General features: G+C 42.8%; 1 protein-coding gene across 1 annotated transcript in view; it reads left to right on the forward strand.

Moving 5' to 3' along the window:
• raraa (retinoic acid receptor, alpha a) overlaps positions 1–13,247 on the forward strand; it is an 87,102-nt gene extending 73,855 nt beyond the window's left edge. Inside the window, 8 exon segments of the mRNA XM_046853716.1 lie at positions 1–104; positions 2,322–2,463; positions 9,820–9,980; positions 10,561–10,737; positions 10,812–11,015; positions 11,369–11,508; positions 11,510–11,526; positions 12,393–13,247. The exon segment at positions 1–104 is cut by the window's left edge and continues 45 nt beyond it. Of these exon segments, the coding sequence (XP_046709672.1) occupies positions 1–104; positions 2,322–2,463; positions 9,820–9,980; positions 10,561–10,737; positions 10,812–11,015; positions 11,369–11,508; positions 11,510–11,526; positions 12,393–12,595 (1,148 nt within the window). The 3' untranslated portion in view covers positions 12,596–13,247.
• Positions 13,248–14,680: the final 1,433 nt, after the last annotated feature.

Below are 14,680 nucleotides of genomic sequence, written 5' to 3' on the forward strand. Positions count from 1 at the left end.
CGCCGTCGCCTCCTCCGCCACCGAGGGTCTACAAACCCTGCTTTGTCTGCCAGGACAAATCGTCCGGCTACCATTACGGCGTCAGCGCCTGCGAAGGCTGCAAGGTAAAAAAAAAAAAATGCGCATCCACACACGTGTACACCAGCGGCGTAACAGTACGCGTATTCGTACCGAAAGCGATTTTCTACTGCGGAATCGCCACCACTTTTAGCGTCATTAACGTTTTTACAAATGTCCAGCGATATCGCGTTTAACGTCCACAATGTCTTTTAAAGAAATAAATATGGACAATATTAAGAATTAAATTTATGAATAAATTTTATAAATCAATAAATGTGCAGAAATTAGTAGAAGAGTTAATCAGAACAAATCTTTCGAAAATGTACTATTAAATGTACAAACACCGAAATAGAGTCAAAATGTAATGTGTTTCATTAAAATGTTTTATTTAACCAATTACTCAAACAATATACTGTATTTTCCGGACTATAAGCCGCTACTATTTCCCCACGCTTTGAACACCGCAGCTTAAACAATGAAGCGGCTAATTTTTGGGTTTTTCCCGGTTTCACAAACTTCAAGCCAAAAAATGAACCCCATAACATTAGACCAATGAAATTGCAGGACGGGTTCAGGTGAACCAATGAAACTCTTTATATTAAATCAGATGCGCTCCCACTGAATCAGGCCGCACCACATCATAAATATGGATGATGTTCCTCTGATGTTTGACCTGCCACTCACTCGGACTGTCTACAGGAAATGTGAATCATTCACACGCTGAAAACAACCGGGCATGGAAACACACTTCACCTGTGTTCTGAGCTGCACAGCATCGGGAGAAAAGCTTCAGCGATGGTGATTTTTAAACGCACGACGATGCCAAAAGATAAACTCCCGAGAGAAATAGTTGTGAAAGGAAGGAGGAAGACAGTGAACAATGACTTTCTTGGTAGGCTACTGTTTAGATACAAGCCGTGTAACAGACACTGTCTTTCATCAAAGCCTGTGTAAAGTTCATTAGTTTCAGTGTAGACACCTGCGGCTTATAGACAGGTGCGGCATGTTTATGTTCAAAATAAACATCTTTGTAAAATTCAGTGGGTGCGGCTTATATATGGGTGCGTTTAATAGTCCAGAAATTACGGTAATCAAAATTAAAAATTTTATAATAAAAAAATGTATTCGATTTATTTTTATTGAAACAAGCAGGCGTTTTATAAAAAAAAAAAGGAAACCGTTGTTCACTAATGTTGATAATAAAAACGATCCTTGAATTTTGTGTACCATTACGCTCCTAGTATACACATGAACACACACACACTCACAAGCTGACATTTCCTCCTTTGTTTCATGTAACACTTAACTTTGTTAAGTCTGTGCTCGGACCTCCTGTCCGATCGCTCTCTAAAAGCCCGAATGGTGTGATGATAAATTAAATTTATTAGTATTTAAAATTATACACTTTTTACATGATAAACATTTATTTAGAAAGTAAACCCCATTTTTCAGGAATCAGGGGGACTTGATTAATTAGTGTGTTATTTTTACACACGTGTGTGTGTGTGTGTGTGTGTGTGTGTGTGTGTGTGTGTGTGTGTGTGTGTGTGTGTGTGTGTGTGTGTGTGAGAGAGAAGCTTGGTGGAGGAAATATGGCAGCCCTGGAATTGAGCCTGGTGTTTTTTCATTTGTAGGTCTTACACACACACACACACACACACACACGCACGCACGCACGCACGCAGAAAACAACAGTGTCTGTTGTATGCAACGTGTGTTTGTGTGTGTGTGTGTGTGTGTGTGTGTGTGTGTGTGTGTGTGTGTGTGTGTGTGTGTGTGTGTGTGTGTGTGGTATGCAGTTTGCATGCCAAGAGATTTGTTCCATTTCTGTTTCTGAAGCCGTCTGTTACTGTAGCCAAGCAAGGATCTGTGTGTGTGTGTGTGTGTGTGAGAGAGAGAGAAGCACCCAAACATGATTCATCCTTCCACCTTGTCTGCCAATAGCTGTCTGACACTGATTGTGTAAATGACACACACACACACACACACACACACACACCTTTTGTTCTGTTATCTTTCGGTCCTCTCTCTTTACCTCTTTGCTTTAAATGCATTGCTGACCATAGAATCACTTCTAAAGCTACTGAGGATGATGATGATGATGATGATGATTAATCGATTACATGTCACAGTGTCGCTTAATTGAGGTCATGTGACCCCACGTTTGTTTATTTGTTTGTTTGTTCGACGTTGAAAAAAACAACCACCACCCTACATTGATTCCTCTCACGCCCTCGCGTTGGTGCTCGTCTCCTCCGCAGGGTTTCTTCCGCAGGAGCATCCAGAAGAACATGGTGTACACGTGTCACCGCGAGAAGAGCTGCATCATCAACAAGGTGACGCGCAACCGCTGCCAGTACTGCCGTCTGCAGAAGTGTCTGGAAGTGGGCATGTCCAAGGAGTGTGAGTACCTCCTCCCTGAAACCTCTTCCTCATCTTCATCATTGTCGTTTCGTTTAAATTCGTTCGGAGATGCACAGTGAAAGGCGTAAACCGTGAAGACATTTTTCTGGTCAGAACAGTAGAACAGCCAATGCCCATGTAGAAGCATGGAGGTGGTTTTGTGCACAGGGGCCACTGTATGGTGCACAAAACCACCTCCATCCTTCTACATGGGTGGGAGTGGAAGATCTTCTGCTGTAGAGCTTGAAAACTTATTGAACACCTTTGGGATGAATTTGCAACCCAACCCTCCCTCGCCTAGATCTGTTCCCGACTTGACCAGCACCCTTGCGAATGGACGAGTCCCCACAAATCTCCACGAGCCCACAAGCAGAATGGGGATTAAATGGGGTCAGCTGTCCACAAACTTTTGACTTGGCTTTGCGCACAGGGGCATCGTCATGCTGGAACAGGTTCGGGTCTCCTAATTCAAGCGAAGGGAAATTTCACGTTACGGCACCTGAAGACGTCCTAAACAACCAGTTAAATTGTTTTAATCCAAAATTTAATTTAATTTAATGTACTTTGAATGTTCAATTAATTTGAATTTAGAAATTGCAAGGTTTAAAATTCTAATAAATAGAGCAGATTACAAGTGGGTCATTATATTCCGCTGTAATACTTGTGTTTATTTCTATTTAGAATTCTCTTAAGAATAAAGTCAGTTGTTTGTACCTCTGCTAGAAACTCACTCGTTCGTTTTGTTTGTTTGTTTATCGTCGTCTGGTTGTATGCGAGTGGATCCGGATGCGCGAGCGCTTTATTCCAGACTCCACCCTGAGAAACTATTGAAGTCTATTGTCTTCTATTCGATGTATTATCCAGGTACCCGTCTAACAGGACTGCTCGGTTGTCACGCTCCGCCGTTCATTCAGCGCTCGCTCACTTCCTGTCGTCTTTGTTTCGTCCGCGAGCTGCGATTTCAAAGAAATAAAAAAGAGCTAGATTGTCTGACTCGCGTGTTACGCCTGTGCTGCTGCGTTACGTGGCCCTGACTCTTCACCTGGACGCTTATTTGATTTTAGTCACTTGTCGCCTCTCCTTTACCCTCAACCTCACCCATAGCCGCCTGGCGTCTGGTCCGGGTTCGGACGATGCGCTGCAGACATCACCGTGAGAACGGAGCGCAAAACAAACACGGGGGCTGAAGTGAAAATGGGGAAAGAAAAGCGAGCGCTTGAAGTGAAACAAGGAGTCCGTCTGGTAGCCTGTCGCCGGCTCGTGGGAACGGAGAAGCAAGAATTTGAGCACCGGGTACTGGCGCGTATCAGAAGCTAACAGAGACAGATGCAGGAGCAGGATGCTGACTATACAAAGGATGTAGAATTGAGATGTAGGTTTGAGGATGTAGACCACACCCCAAAGAAATAACTACCGCTTTTTTAACAATATATTCCTGATTTTCCTTCAGGGTTCAGCTTAAACTGCAACATTTGCATTACTGTCAAACTACTACTTTCTTTCGGCTTCTCCCATTAAGGGGTCGCCACAGCGGATCATCCGTATTCATGATCCGTATCTTTTTACGCTGGATGCCCTTCCTAACGCAACCCTCCCCATTTATCCGGGCTTGGGACCGGCACTAAGAGTGCACTGGCTTGTGCAACCCTAATGGCTGGGGTCGGTCCCCCATTTAAGGAAGGAAAAATGATGTGGCCCTCAGAGGGTCCGCTGTACTATAGTGTCCTTTATGGCGTAACTGCTTAGTGAAAATGTGACCTAGCTAGCAAGTGTCAAGTAAAGAAAGCTACTAAGCCTGGTAAAAAAAAAAAACTAGCTAAACGGCATGCTAGGTCTGGTAAAGTTTCAGTTAGCGAGATGCACTAACATGCTAGTTTTGGCGTTTTGTAATATTGTTTGAGTGTGTTTGTGTAAGACTGTGTGTGTTGAACGTTTTATCTTCTTTGTCAGAATGTGCTTCCATACTGACATACACCAAGACACACACACACAGACACACACCAGGGTTTCCCCTGTGGCTGGATGATCACACATTCTTTCAATTCTGTCTGCTAGTGTCAGACTTGAGAAGTTAATTGGGAGAGGCGAGAAAACCGAGTACACACACACACACACACACACACACACACACACACACACCAGATAGAGCCTTACAGCAATTTATCCTATTCTTTTCTATTATAAACCCACGGATGTGTGTGTGTGTGTGTGTGTGTGTGTGTGTGTGTGTGTGTGTGTGTGTGTGTGTGTGTGTGTGTGTGTGTGTGTGTCTCCAGTACTCCTTAGGAGTGAATAGGGTGATCCATCATTGCCGGATTACTGAAATCTACAGCAGCAAGCTGAAACTGCACACACACTTGCCCCCTAGTGGACACTCAAATTGTGTGTGTGTGTGTGTGTGTGTGTGTGTGTGTGTGTGTGTGTGTGTGTGTGTGTAAAAGTGCCGGTCTTTGCACAGTCGAGCAGTGTGTTCCTGTCATATACAAATCACAGCAATCGTGGAGTCATTTGCAATTTTGTTGAACTATTGATTTTTCAAAATTGCCGAAATTAAACAAACGTAAATGTTCCCAAATGACAATGAAACGTCGCTTGTCATCACATAGCATGATGTCACAAGGACTGTTGCTGGTTAGCTAACTTAGTGAAAGGTAATTAGGTTTTGTGGGTGTTTCCATAGCAACACAATCGCTCATTTTGTTCTCTCAGTGGTAATTCACATCTCAACATAGTCGTCTTACCTCTGTGGTAACCTTCAGTTACCACAGCCTTCGGCTTTAACAAAGAAACGACCTCAAAACTATGGTTTTTACGGACATGCGGCATTGAAAAAAGAATTAGATATGTTTTTATTTTGATTGTAAAATAAGGTTTTTAAGGACTAAAATGCAAGAAATGTGGCACAACATGTCAGGAAGCTAGCGGTTAAAACAAGACACACACACACACACACACACAGACACAGACACCACTTTACATGATACACAAACACATCAGTTCCCAATTCCACTCATACACACACCACTCGCACTCACACACTCCCTCAGTCCCATTACAGCTGGAGCTCATCTCCGGGCAGGATGATGGAGGGATGCTGAAAAGAGGAGGAGGAAAGGAACATTGACATTTTTATCTTTCCGTTGAATTTCGTGCGTGTGACAGACGAGCTGTCAGCGCTTTAATTTTCTTCCCTCGAATTACAGCCGCAAGAGACAGGCGGAGACACGAGCGCACACACACACACACACACACACACACACACACACCTTCTGCTATACAGAACTGGCGTTATCAGTTTCTAGCGCAAGATACCAATATAAAATTCCAGGACGCTCATACCTATTCTGCTTCTTTTTTTTTTATATCAATGTTTCCTTAAAGAAAATAAATATATATTTTACTACTTTTTTGTGGTTAGATAAAAAAAAAATTTCAAACAGCCAAATGTCCCCATAAAGACTAAAATGAATTTTTATCATTTGGTCCCAATAAACCATGAACAGTTATGTATAACAACCCCTCCCACACACACACACACACACACACACACACACAATAATATATTTTTTTACATTATAAGGACAAGAGTTTGTGTGTGTTTTGAGGACTCTCCACTATGCAAATGTTAATACAGTCACCATGTTAATTGAAAACACACACACACACAAATCAGATTTTCAGTGCTCTGGTTAATTTTTACCTCAGTAAAACCCCAAGTCCCCATAGAGTAGGTAATAAACCGGTCCCTATAAAAGTTTGTATTTGAGTGCAATGTGGAATTTTTACTTTCATCATCCCCTGATGATTCCTCCTGCACTTTCTCTCTCTCTCTCTCACACACACACACACACTTTTAACAGTCCCTATTCTTCAGACGGTAGGCGTGTACCTGATCCTTATAAGCCCACCTTTCTTTTCTACACTCTTGGATTTCTCAGTGTGTCTTTACCTAATGAATTCCAAGATGAGAAAACACACACACACACACACACACACACACACACACACTTTGTTCCCCCTGCAGGATCTTGTGTGTGACTGATGAAGCGGCCACGCTAATAGTTCTTTAATGGCTTCATTAAACCGTGTGTGTGCAGGGCACCGATCTGTCAGCACAGCTAACGTGGCGGCGTTAAGCACGGCCCGCTTTTATTTAGGAATTAATTTCACCTCTCCAGAGGCACAAAGACGGAGGGAGAAAGCGAGAGAGGGACGGAGCATTAATGTTCGCACAGATTGGAAAAAGAATAATGGAATGATGCAGGCGGCACAATGACAGCTTCAGGTGTGTGTGTGTGTGTGTGTGTGTTTGTGTGTGTGGAATATTGCTCACACATGGTGATAAATCACATAATCGACTAATGTGTGACAAATGTCTAGCCTCCAACTTTAGAAAACAGAAAATACTAGCTACCTACCACACACTGGCAGGATTCCTGAGAGGAATTCAAAGCCCAGCTAGCTAGCCTGAGCAAACGCTGACCATTTTTCACCTCAGACGTGAAAAGTGGTAAAAAAGTGGCCTCAGCAACATTTTACCACATTTACCTAGGATAAACAAACGTGGAAGGAATTCTGATTTTTTTTTTAAAAGCTAAAAGCTCTTTAAGGCTAGTTATTAAATGTGAGTTAAAGTCGCATGATTTCTGAAAGAATCTTTCCATCATTTCATTATTTTAAAAATAATTCATTCGTGATAGACATAGCTAGAATTGGCTAATGTGATGGGAATTCTGTGAGAATTTTAACTTTATGCTCGAAATGTTTGATTGTTTAGTGAGATATTATTATATAGACTGCTAGCTAAAGTGACAGTGTTATTGATATTTTTATTTCATTAAAATATTTGACTTATACTTGTTAATAATTTACACACACACAAACGTTTTTCTTAATGAAATGTTAATAATTTAATAATACACATCTAGCTAGCTAAAGTTAGCAATAGGGACAATTTGTGAGAAAATTTTTGCACTATGTCAAGAGTCTCTCCTTCAATGTTACCTTAGTTTAGCTAAATTGACGGTACTTATATTACGGTGTTATTAAAAATTAGGGATGCACCGAATATTCGGCCACCGAAAATTTTCGTACGAAAATGGCCCAAAAGTGCATTTTCGGTTTTCGGCCGAAAGTGTGAAACAGTGTGTTGTGATGACGCAAACAGAAACCGCTGCCTGCACGTGCATGTCTAAAACAACATGTCTGCGGGGTGAACGTATTTCAGTATATCTGAGAAAGACCCACAGAGAGCGATTTGCAAAACATGTAATGCCGAAATTTTGTCTGCAAAAACTTTCTCCACGTCGGGTTTAATTTATCACCTGAAATCCAAACATCCCGATCGCTATGCTGAATATCAGAGGAACACGGCACAGAAAAGCAAAACCCCTCCGAGCACGCGCACTCCGTCTGTGGTGGACGTTTTTGAAAAGGCAGGAAGTTTCCCAGTGATGTTGTATTGTTGTATCTTTAAGCAGTTGCACTTGTTCTGAATGCACTTTGTTTTTATGAAAGAACATATTTAATTTTACAACCTTTCAGCAGGCCAGAGGGCCTGTACATTATTATTTAATGTACACATGAGCGCATTTAAGTTAAACATTTAAGACTAAGTTTTATTTTATTTTATCCTGTGCATTGCTGCAATGTGCTATAAATAAATATTTTCATAATTTGTAATTGATTTATTCTTTGAAACTTTAATTTTAATTTATGCAATTGAAATGCCTTGATTTTAGTAAGTTTAGTACACAGTCATAGACATAAATGCAATGGTAATAATAATTAGCATAATTTATTTCGGTGTTTCGGTTTTCGGCCTTGCTTTCCTCTTTTTTCGGTTTTCGGTTTCGGCCAAGAATTTTCATTTCGGTGCATCCCTATTAAAAATCATTAAGTGCTAAAGAGAGAGCTAGCTTGAGCTGAAGCGGTGGGATTCATAAAAGGATTTAAATTTTGCGCTTTTCCTGAAACGTTTGCAATTGCATGGCTGGCTAGCTAACCAATGTGAGCAACAGTGACACGGTTTGTGTTTTTCACCTCGTATTTTTTGAAAAATCGGTCCTTCAGTGCCAGCTGGTGAAAAGTGAGCTAATGTGGCAGTATTTCTGAGAGGATTTTTACCTTGTAATTAGAACATTTTTCTAGTCTTTGAACTATTTGAACTAGAACTACAGTCTTATAACTAAATTCAACAGCTAGCCGATACGAGCTGAAGTGACTAGATCGCTAAAAGCGCATTGTTAATACCAGTGTTGGGCAGTAACGCACGCGTTACCGGTAACACGTTACTTTTGACAGTAACTAATACTGTAACGCGTTACTTTTAAAAATAAAGTAACTCCGTTACTGTTACTGTATGGTGCATTACCCGTTACTTTTTTATATGAATGAATTTGGGCTGAAGTGTAGACTACAGTCTAACCTGCTTACAGCAGCGACGCATTGAAGGATTGGAGGATTAACCCCTGTACACAAAGAAGATGCACTGTGGGCGTGTCTCCGTTTATTCAGGTCTGTGCGGCAGTAATGGCGAGGCGAGGCGAGAGCAAGACGAGTTTCTCAAAGTGGAAATATGATCATTATTTCACTTTAGTTGAGTATAAAGACAAAAACTTTTTAGTCTAATGTAAGCTGTGTCTTTCTGGTTCGAAGCTCGTATCTACTGCGATAGCAACACCTCCAGAAACTCCATGCCTGAGGAGCTAGAAGCTAACCCGGTGTTCTGTTCTACATTGTTGATAGTTTTCATACTTCAGCTGTGAAAGGAACATTTTTAAGAGCTCAACACAACAGCTTTTATGATGCAGAAGCCACTTTAGTTTTTGATTGTGAATATATTATTCAGCTTGTTTTGTTATTTATTTCAGAAATGCTTGTGATATATTCAGTTTGTGCTGCTCTGACTTCAGTAAAATAGTGTTTAAAAATGACTTTGTGTTTAAGTCAGTTTTGTGTTTGTAGACCATAACACATAAAAGGGCATTAATTGGAACATTAAAGAAGGTTCTTTAAAAAAGTAACTAAAAAGTTACTTTTAACAATACCGCATTACATTTTGGTGTAAATAATCAACAAAGTAACTGAGTTACTTTTTGAAAGAAGTAACTGTAACTAGTTACTATTTTTTAATAACTTGCACAACACTGGTTAATACCATGCTAAGCGGCTAGCTCGCTATCACGAACCCTTTCTGAGAAGATTTTTTTTATGCCAAGTTAATGCAAGCTAATTATTCAGCGCTAACCCATTAGCTAGCTGGCACAAATGAATGTGAGAGGAATTCCATCTAATGTGTGTGTGTGTCTGTGTGTGTGTGTGTGTGTGTGTGTGTGTGTGTGTCTGTGTGTGTAGCGGTGCGGAACGATAGGAACAAGAAAAAGAAGGAGGAGAAGAAGGTGGAGTGTGTGGAAAGCGGCGTGCTGAGTGCCGACACGGAGCTGATGATCGAGCGAGTGAGGAAAGCGCACCAGGACACGTTTCCCTCGCTGTGTCAACTCGGCAAATACACCACGGTGTGTGTGTGTGTGTGTGTGTGTGTGTGTGTGTGTGTGGGCAAAATATTTTGCTTTAATATTTATGGAAGGAGTCTCAAGTGTAAGACATCCAGCTGTCACCTGAAGATTTCTCACTAATTGAACTGTGTGTGTGTGTGTGTGTGTGTGTGTGTGTGTGTCTCTTTGTGTCTTCACGTGTGTATGTGTTTGTCGGTATATATGGTTGTGTGTGTACCTTTGTGTGCGCTCTCTGTCTGTCGTTGTGTGTGTTTGTGTCTGTTTCTTTGTGTGTGTGTGTGTCTGTTTCTGTGTGTTTGTGTCTGTTTCTTTCTGTGTGTGTTTTGTCTCTTTCCTTGTGTGTGTGTACATCTGTTGCCTTGACTGTGTGCGTTTGTGTCTCTGTTTCCGTGTGTGTGCATGTATGTATATGGTTGTGTGTACGTTTGTGTGCGTCTCTCTCTCTCTCTCTGTATGTCTGTCGTTTGTGTTTGTGTCTGTTTCTTTTTGTCTCTGTGTGTGTTTGTGTCTGTTTCTTTGTGTGTCTCTGCATGTGTGTACATCTGTTGCTGTGTCTGTGTGCGTTTGTGTGTGTACACAGAGTAACAGTTCGGAGCGACGCGTGGCTCTGGACGTGGATCTGTGGGATAAGTTTAGCGAGCTCTCCACCAAGTGCATCATAAAGACAGTGGAGTTCGCCAAGCAGCTCCCGGGCTTCACCACGCTGTCCATCGCAGACCAGATCACGCTGCTGAAAGCCGCCTGCCTCGACATCCTGGTGAGACTCTCAGCCGTAACCGTTTTTATCGCTAAGCCGTACCGTTCGTCACGCTAACGCCCCTCTCGCGGCAGATCCTGCGCATCTGTACGCGCTACACGCCCGAGCAGGACACCATGACCTTCTCGGACGGTCTGACGCTGAACCGCACGCAGATGCACAACGCCGGCTTCGGGCCGCTCACAGACCTGGTGTTCGCCTTCGCCAACCAGCTGCTGCCCCTTGAGATGGACGACGCTGAGACGGGACTGCTCAGCGCCATCTGCCTGCTGTGTGGGGTAAGCACACACACACACACACACACACACACACACACACACACACACACACACTCACGATCACTCGCTCATATACACACACTCACTTTCTCACATTCACACTCATTCACACACACACACACACACACACACACACACACTTTTTATCTATGAATTTATATATTTATATTATTAGTCATTTTTGGCATTTAATTATGTTTGAGTTTCACAGCAGGCTACTATATGTAGGCAATTTATGGAATTTCAGCACCATCCAGTGGCAACACAGTGACCTGCTCCTATTCATATACGTGTGTGTGTGTGTGTGTGTGTGTGTGTGTGTGTGTGTGTGTGTGTGTGTGTGTGTGTGAGCAGATCGACAGGACCTGGAGGAAGCCGATAAGGTGGATGTGCTGCAGGAGCCGCTGTTGGAGGCGCTGAAGCTTTACGTGAGGAAGAGGAGGCCACACAAACCCCACATGTTCCCCAAGATGCTGATGAAGATCACAGACCTGGAGCATCAGTGCTAAAGGTGAGTGTGTCTCTCACACACACACACACACACACACACACACTCACACTGTCTCACGTTCTCACACACACTCGCACATTCTCACACACACACATACTCTCACATGCATTCTTACACACATGCAAATTCAAACACATTCTCACACACACGATCACAAACACACATTCTCACACAGTAACTCATTTTACTCTCTCTCTCTCTCTCTCTCTCTCTCTCTTACTGTATCTCTGTCTCACTGTATCTCTCTCTCGCTTTCTCTTGCTGTGTATCCCTCTCACTGTATCTCTGTGTCTCTCTTTCTCTCTTTTTGCTGTATCTCTCTGTCTTACTGTATCCCTGTGTCGCTCTCTCTTGCTGTGTACCTCTCTCTCACACTGTATCTCTCTGTGTCTTTCTTTTCTCTCTTGCTGTATCTCTTTGTCTCACTGTATCTCTCTGTGTCTTTCTGTCTCTCTCTCTCTCTTGCTATATCTTTCTTACTGTATCTCTCTCTCTCTTGTTGTATCTCTCTGTGTTTCTCTTTGCTGTATCTCTGTGTGTGTGTCTCTCTCTTGCTGTATCTCTGTCTCTGTGTATCTCTCTATTTCTCTCTCCCTCTTGCTGTATGTCTCAGTATCACTTTCTGGTTTAGTCTCTTTGTCTGTATTTATCTCTTGCTCTCTTTTTCTATTTTGTCTTGCTTTCTTGTTGCCTTTCTTGTTGGATTCTCTCTCGTTATATCTCTTTTCCGCCTCACTTTCCACTCTCTCTTGCCGTCTCTCTCCCTCACACGGTTTGTTTTTTTTTCTCTCTGTTTGTTCAGCAACTTGAAAAATGAAAGTCATTATTTGATACTTGATCGTATTGAACAAATATTTCTCTTTCAGGGGCGGAGAGAGTGATCACGCTGAAGATGGAGATCCCAGGCTCGATGCCTCCTCTGATCCAGGAGATGCTGGAGAACTCCGAGGGGCTGGAGAGCTCAGTGGGTGGAACCAGCTCACGGTCAAACCCCGCCCCCTCGGGCAGCTGCAGTCCCTCGCCCTCGCCCAGCTCCACCCACAGCAGCCCATCTACACAATCGCCCTGACACACACACACGCACACACACACACACACACACACACTATAATCTCCTCTTCTTCTTAGCTCCACCCACTCACTGCTGCAGGGGATCAGTCGTCCACCGCTTTCTTTTTCTTCTCTCTCCGTTATTGTAAAGACTCACCAGAGAGACGGAGGAATAATTGACAGACACGAAAAATCGGAACGAACGAGAGCGAAGGATTCGAGACGAGTGTGGACATTTTTTTTTGTTTTCTTTTACATGTTCTTCCTCCAACATCTCAGGCCCGGACTCGACCACGACGAATAAACGATGGACTCGGCCTAACTTCCAAAAGGCTGTTCTTTTTTTGTTTTTGTTTTTTTACATAAATATATAAGTATATATATATATAGACAAGCCTAGGAATGATCGTGAAGCAACAACAACAACAACAAAACCTTGGAAAACTTTGGACTCGGAGTGTCGCTGTATTTCTTCACTGTTTTGTTTTCTCTCTTTTTTTATGTCTGGAGATGAAAAAAATACAGAGGGAAAGAGTTGTTCTTTTATTTCAAACTGATGATGATGCAGGGTTTTTTTTCTTTTTCTTTTTTCATGGAAACAGAAATGTTGAACAAAAAAAATTTACACTTGTGTAAATTGTGCACAGATGAAATGAGATAAAACTGTGGTTGCAAAAAAAAAAAAAAAAAAAAAAAGCCTCGGTTGCATTTGTCATACAAAACAGTGTTCGTTGGTTAAGGCATAGGATGTGGAATCGGAAGGTCACGAGGTCAAATTCCGAGCTAATCCAAGATGCCGCTGCGGGGCCCTTGTGCAGGGCCCTCAACTTCTCGGTTGTAAGTCGCTCTGGATATCAGGGCATCTGCCAAATGCCATAAATGTAAATCAAATCTTGCTAGTTTGTATTCCTTTGATGAAACTCTACAGCACCACCTGCTGGTGCATCCTGTGTCACAGTGTTAGAATAGAATAGCCTCCTTTCAGTGAAACTCTACAGCACCACCTGCTGGTGCATCGTATGTCAGTGTTATACACCACCTTCTTTCAGCTGCTCTTATTAGGGGGCGCCACAGCGGATCATCCGTCTCCATCCCCCCTGTCCTCTACATCTGCCTCTTTCCAACCAACTACCTGCATGTCTTCCCTCACCACATCCATAAACCTCCTCCTTGGTCTTCCTCTTTTCCTCCTTCCTAGTGGCTCCATCCTCAGCATTCTCCTACTGATATACCCCATGTCCCTCCTCTGAACATGTCCAAACCATCTCAATCTCGCCTCCCTCACCTCGTCACCAAAACGTCCTACATGCGCTGTCCCTCTAATAAACTTATTTTGAATCCTGTCCATCCTCATCACTCCCAACGAACATCTCAACATCTTCAGCTCTGCTACCTCCATCTCCACCTCCTGTCTTTTACTCAATGCCACTGACTCTAATCCATACAACATCTCAGGTCTCACCACAGTCCTATAAACTTTCCTTTCATTCTCACAGATACTCTTTTATCACAAATCACTCCTGTCACTCTTCTCCACCCTCTCCACCCTGCCTGCACTCTTTTCTTTACTTCTCTAACACACTCTCCATTACTTTGCACTGTTGACCCCAGGTACCTGAACTCCTCCACCTTCTCCACCTCTTCTCCCTGTAACCGCACCACTCCACTACCCTCCCTCTCATTCACACACATGTACTCTGTCTTACTCCTACTGACTTTCATTCCTCTTCTCTCCAGCGCATATCTCCACCTCTCCCGGTTTTTCTTAACCTGCTCCCTACTCTCACCACAAATTACTCATCATCTGCAAACATCATAGTCCAGGGAGACTCCTGTCTGACCTCGTCCTTCAACCTGTCCCTAATCCTAACCCTAACCCTAACCCATCACCACTGCAAACAGGAAAGGGCTTAGAGCCAATCCTTGATGCAATCCAACCTTCACCCTGAACCAGTCTGTCGTTCCTACTGCACACTTCACTGCTGTCACACTGTCCTCATACATGTCCTGCACCACCCTCACATACTTCTGACACACCTGACTTTCTCATACAATACCACAACTCCTCTCTCCATCCTGTCGTACGATTTCTCTAAATCCACAA

This window comes from Silurus meridionalis, chromosome 7 (genome assembly GCF_014805685.1).
Source record: "Silurus meridionalis isolate SWU-2019-XX chromosome 7, ASM1480568v1, whole genome shotgun sequence".
NCBI lineage: Eukaryota > Metazoa > Chordata > Actinopteri > Siluriformes > Siluridae > Silurus > Silurus meridionalis.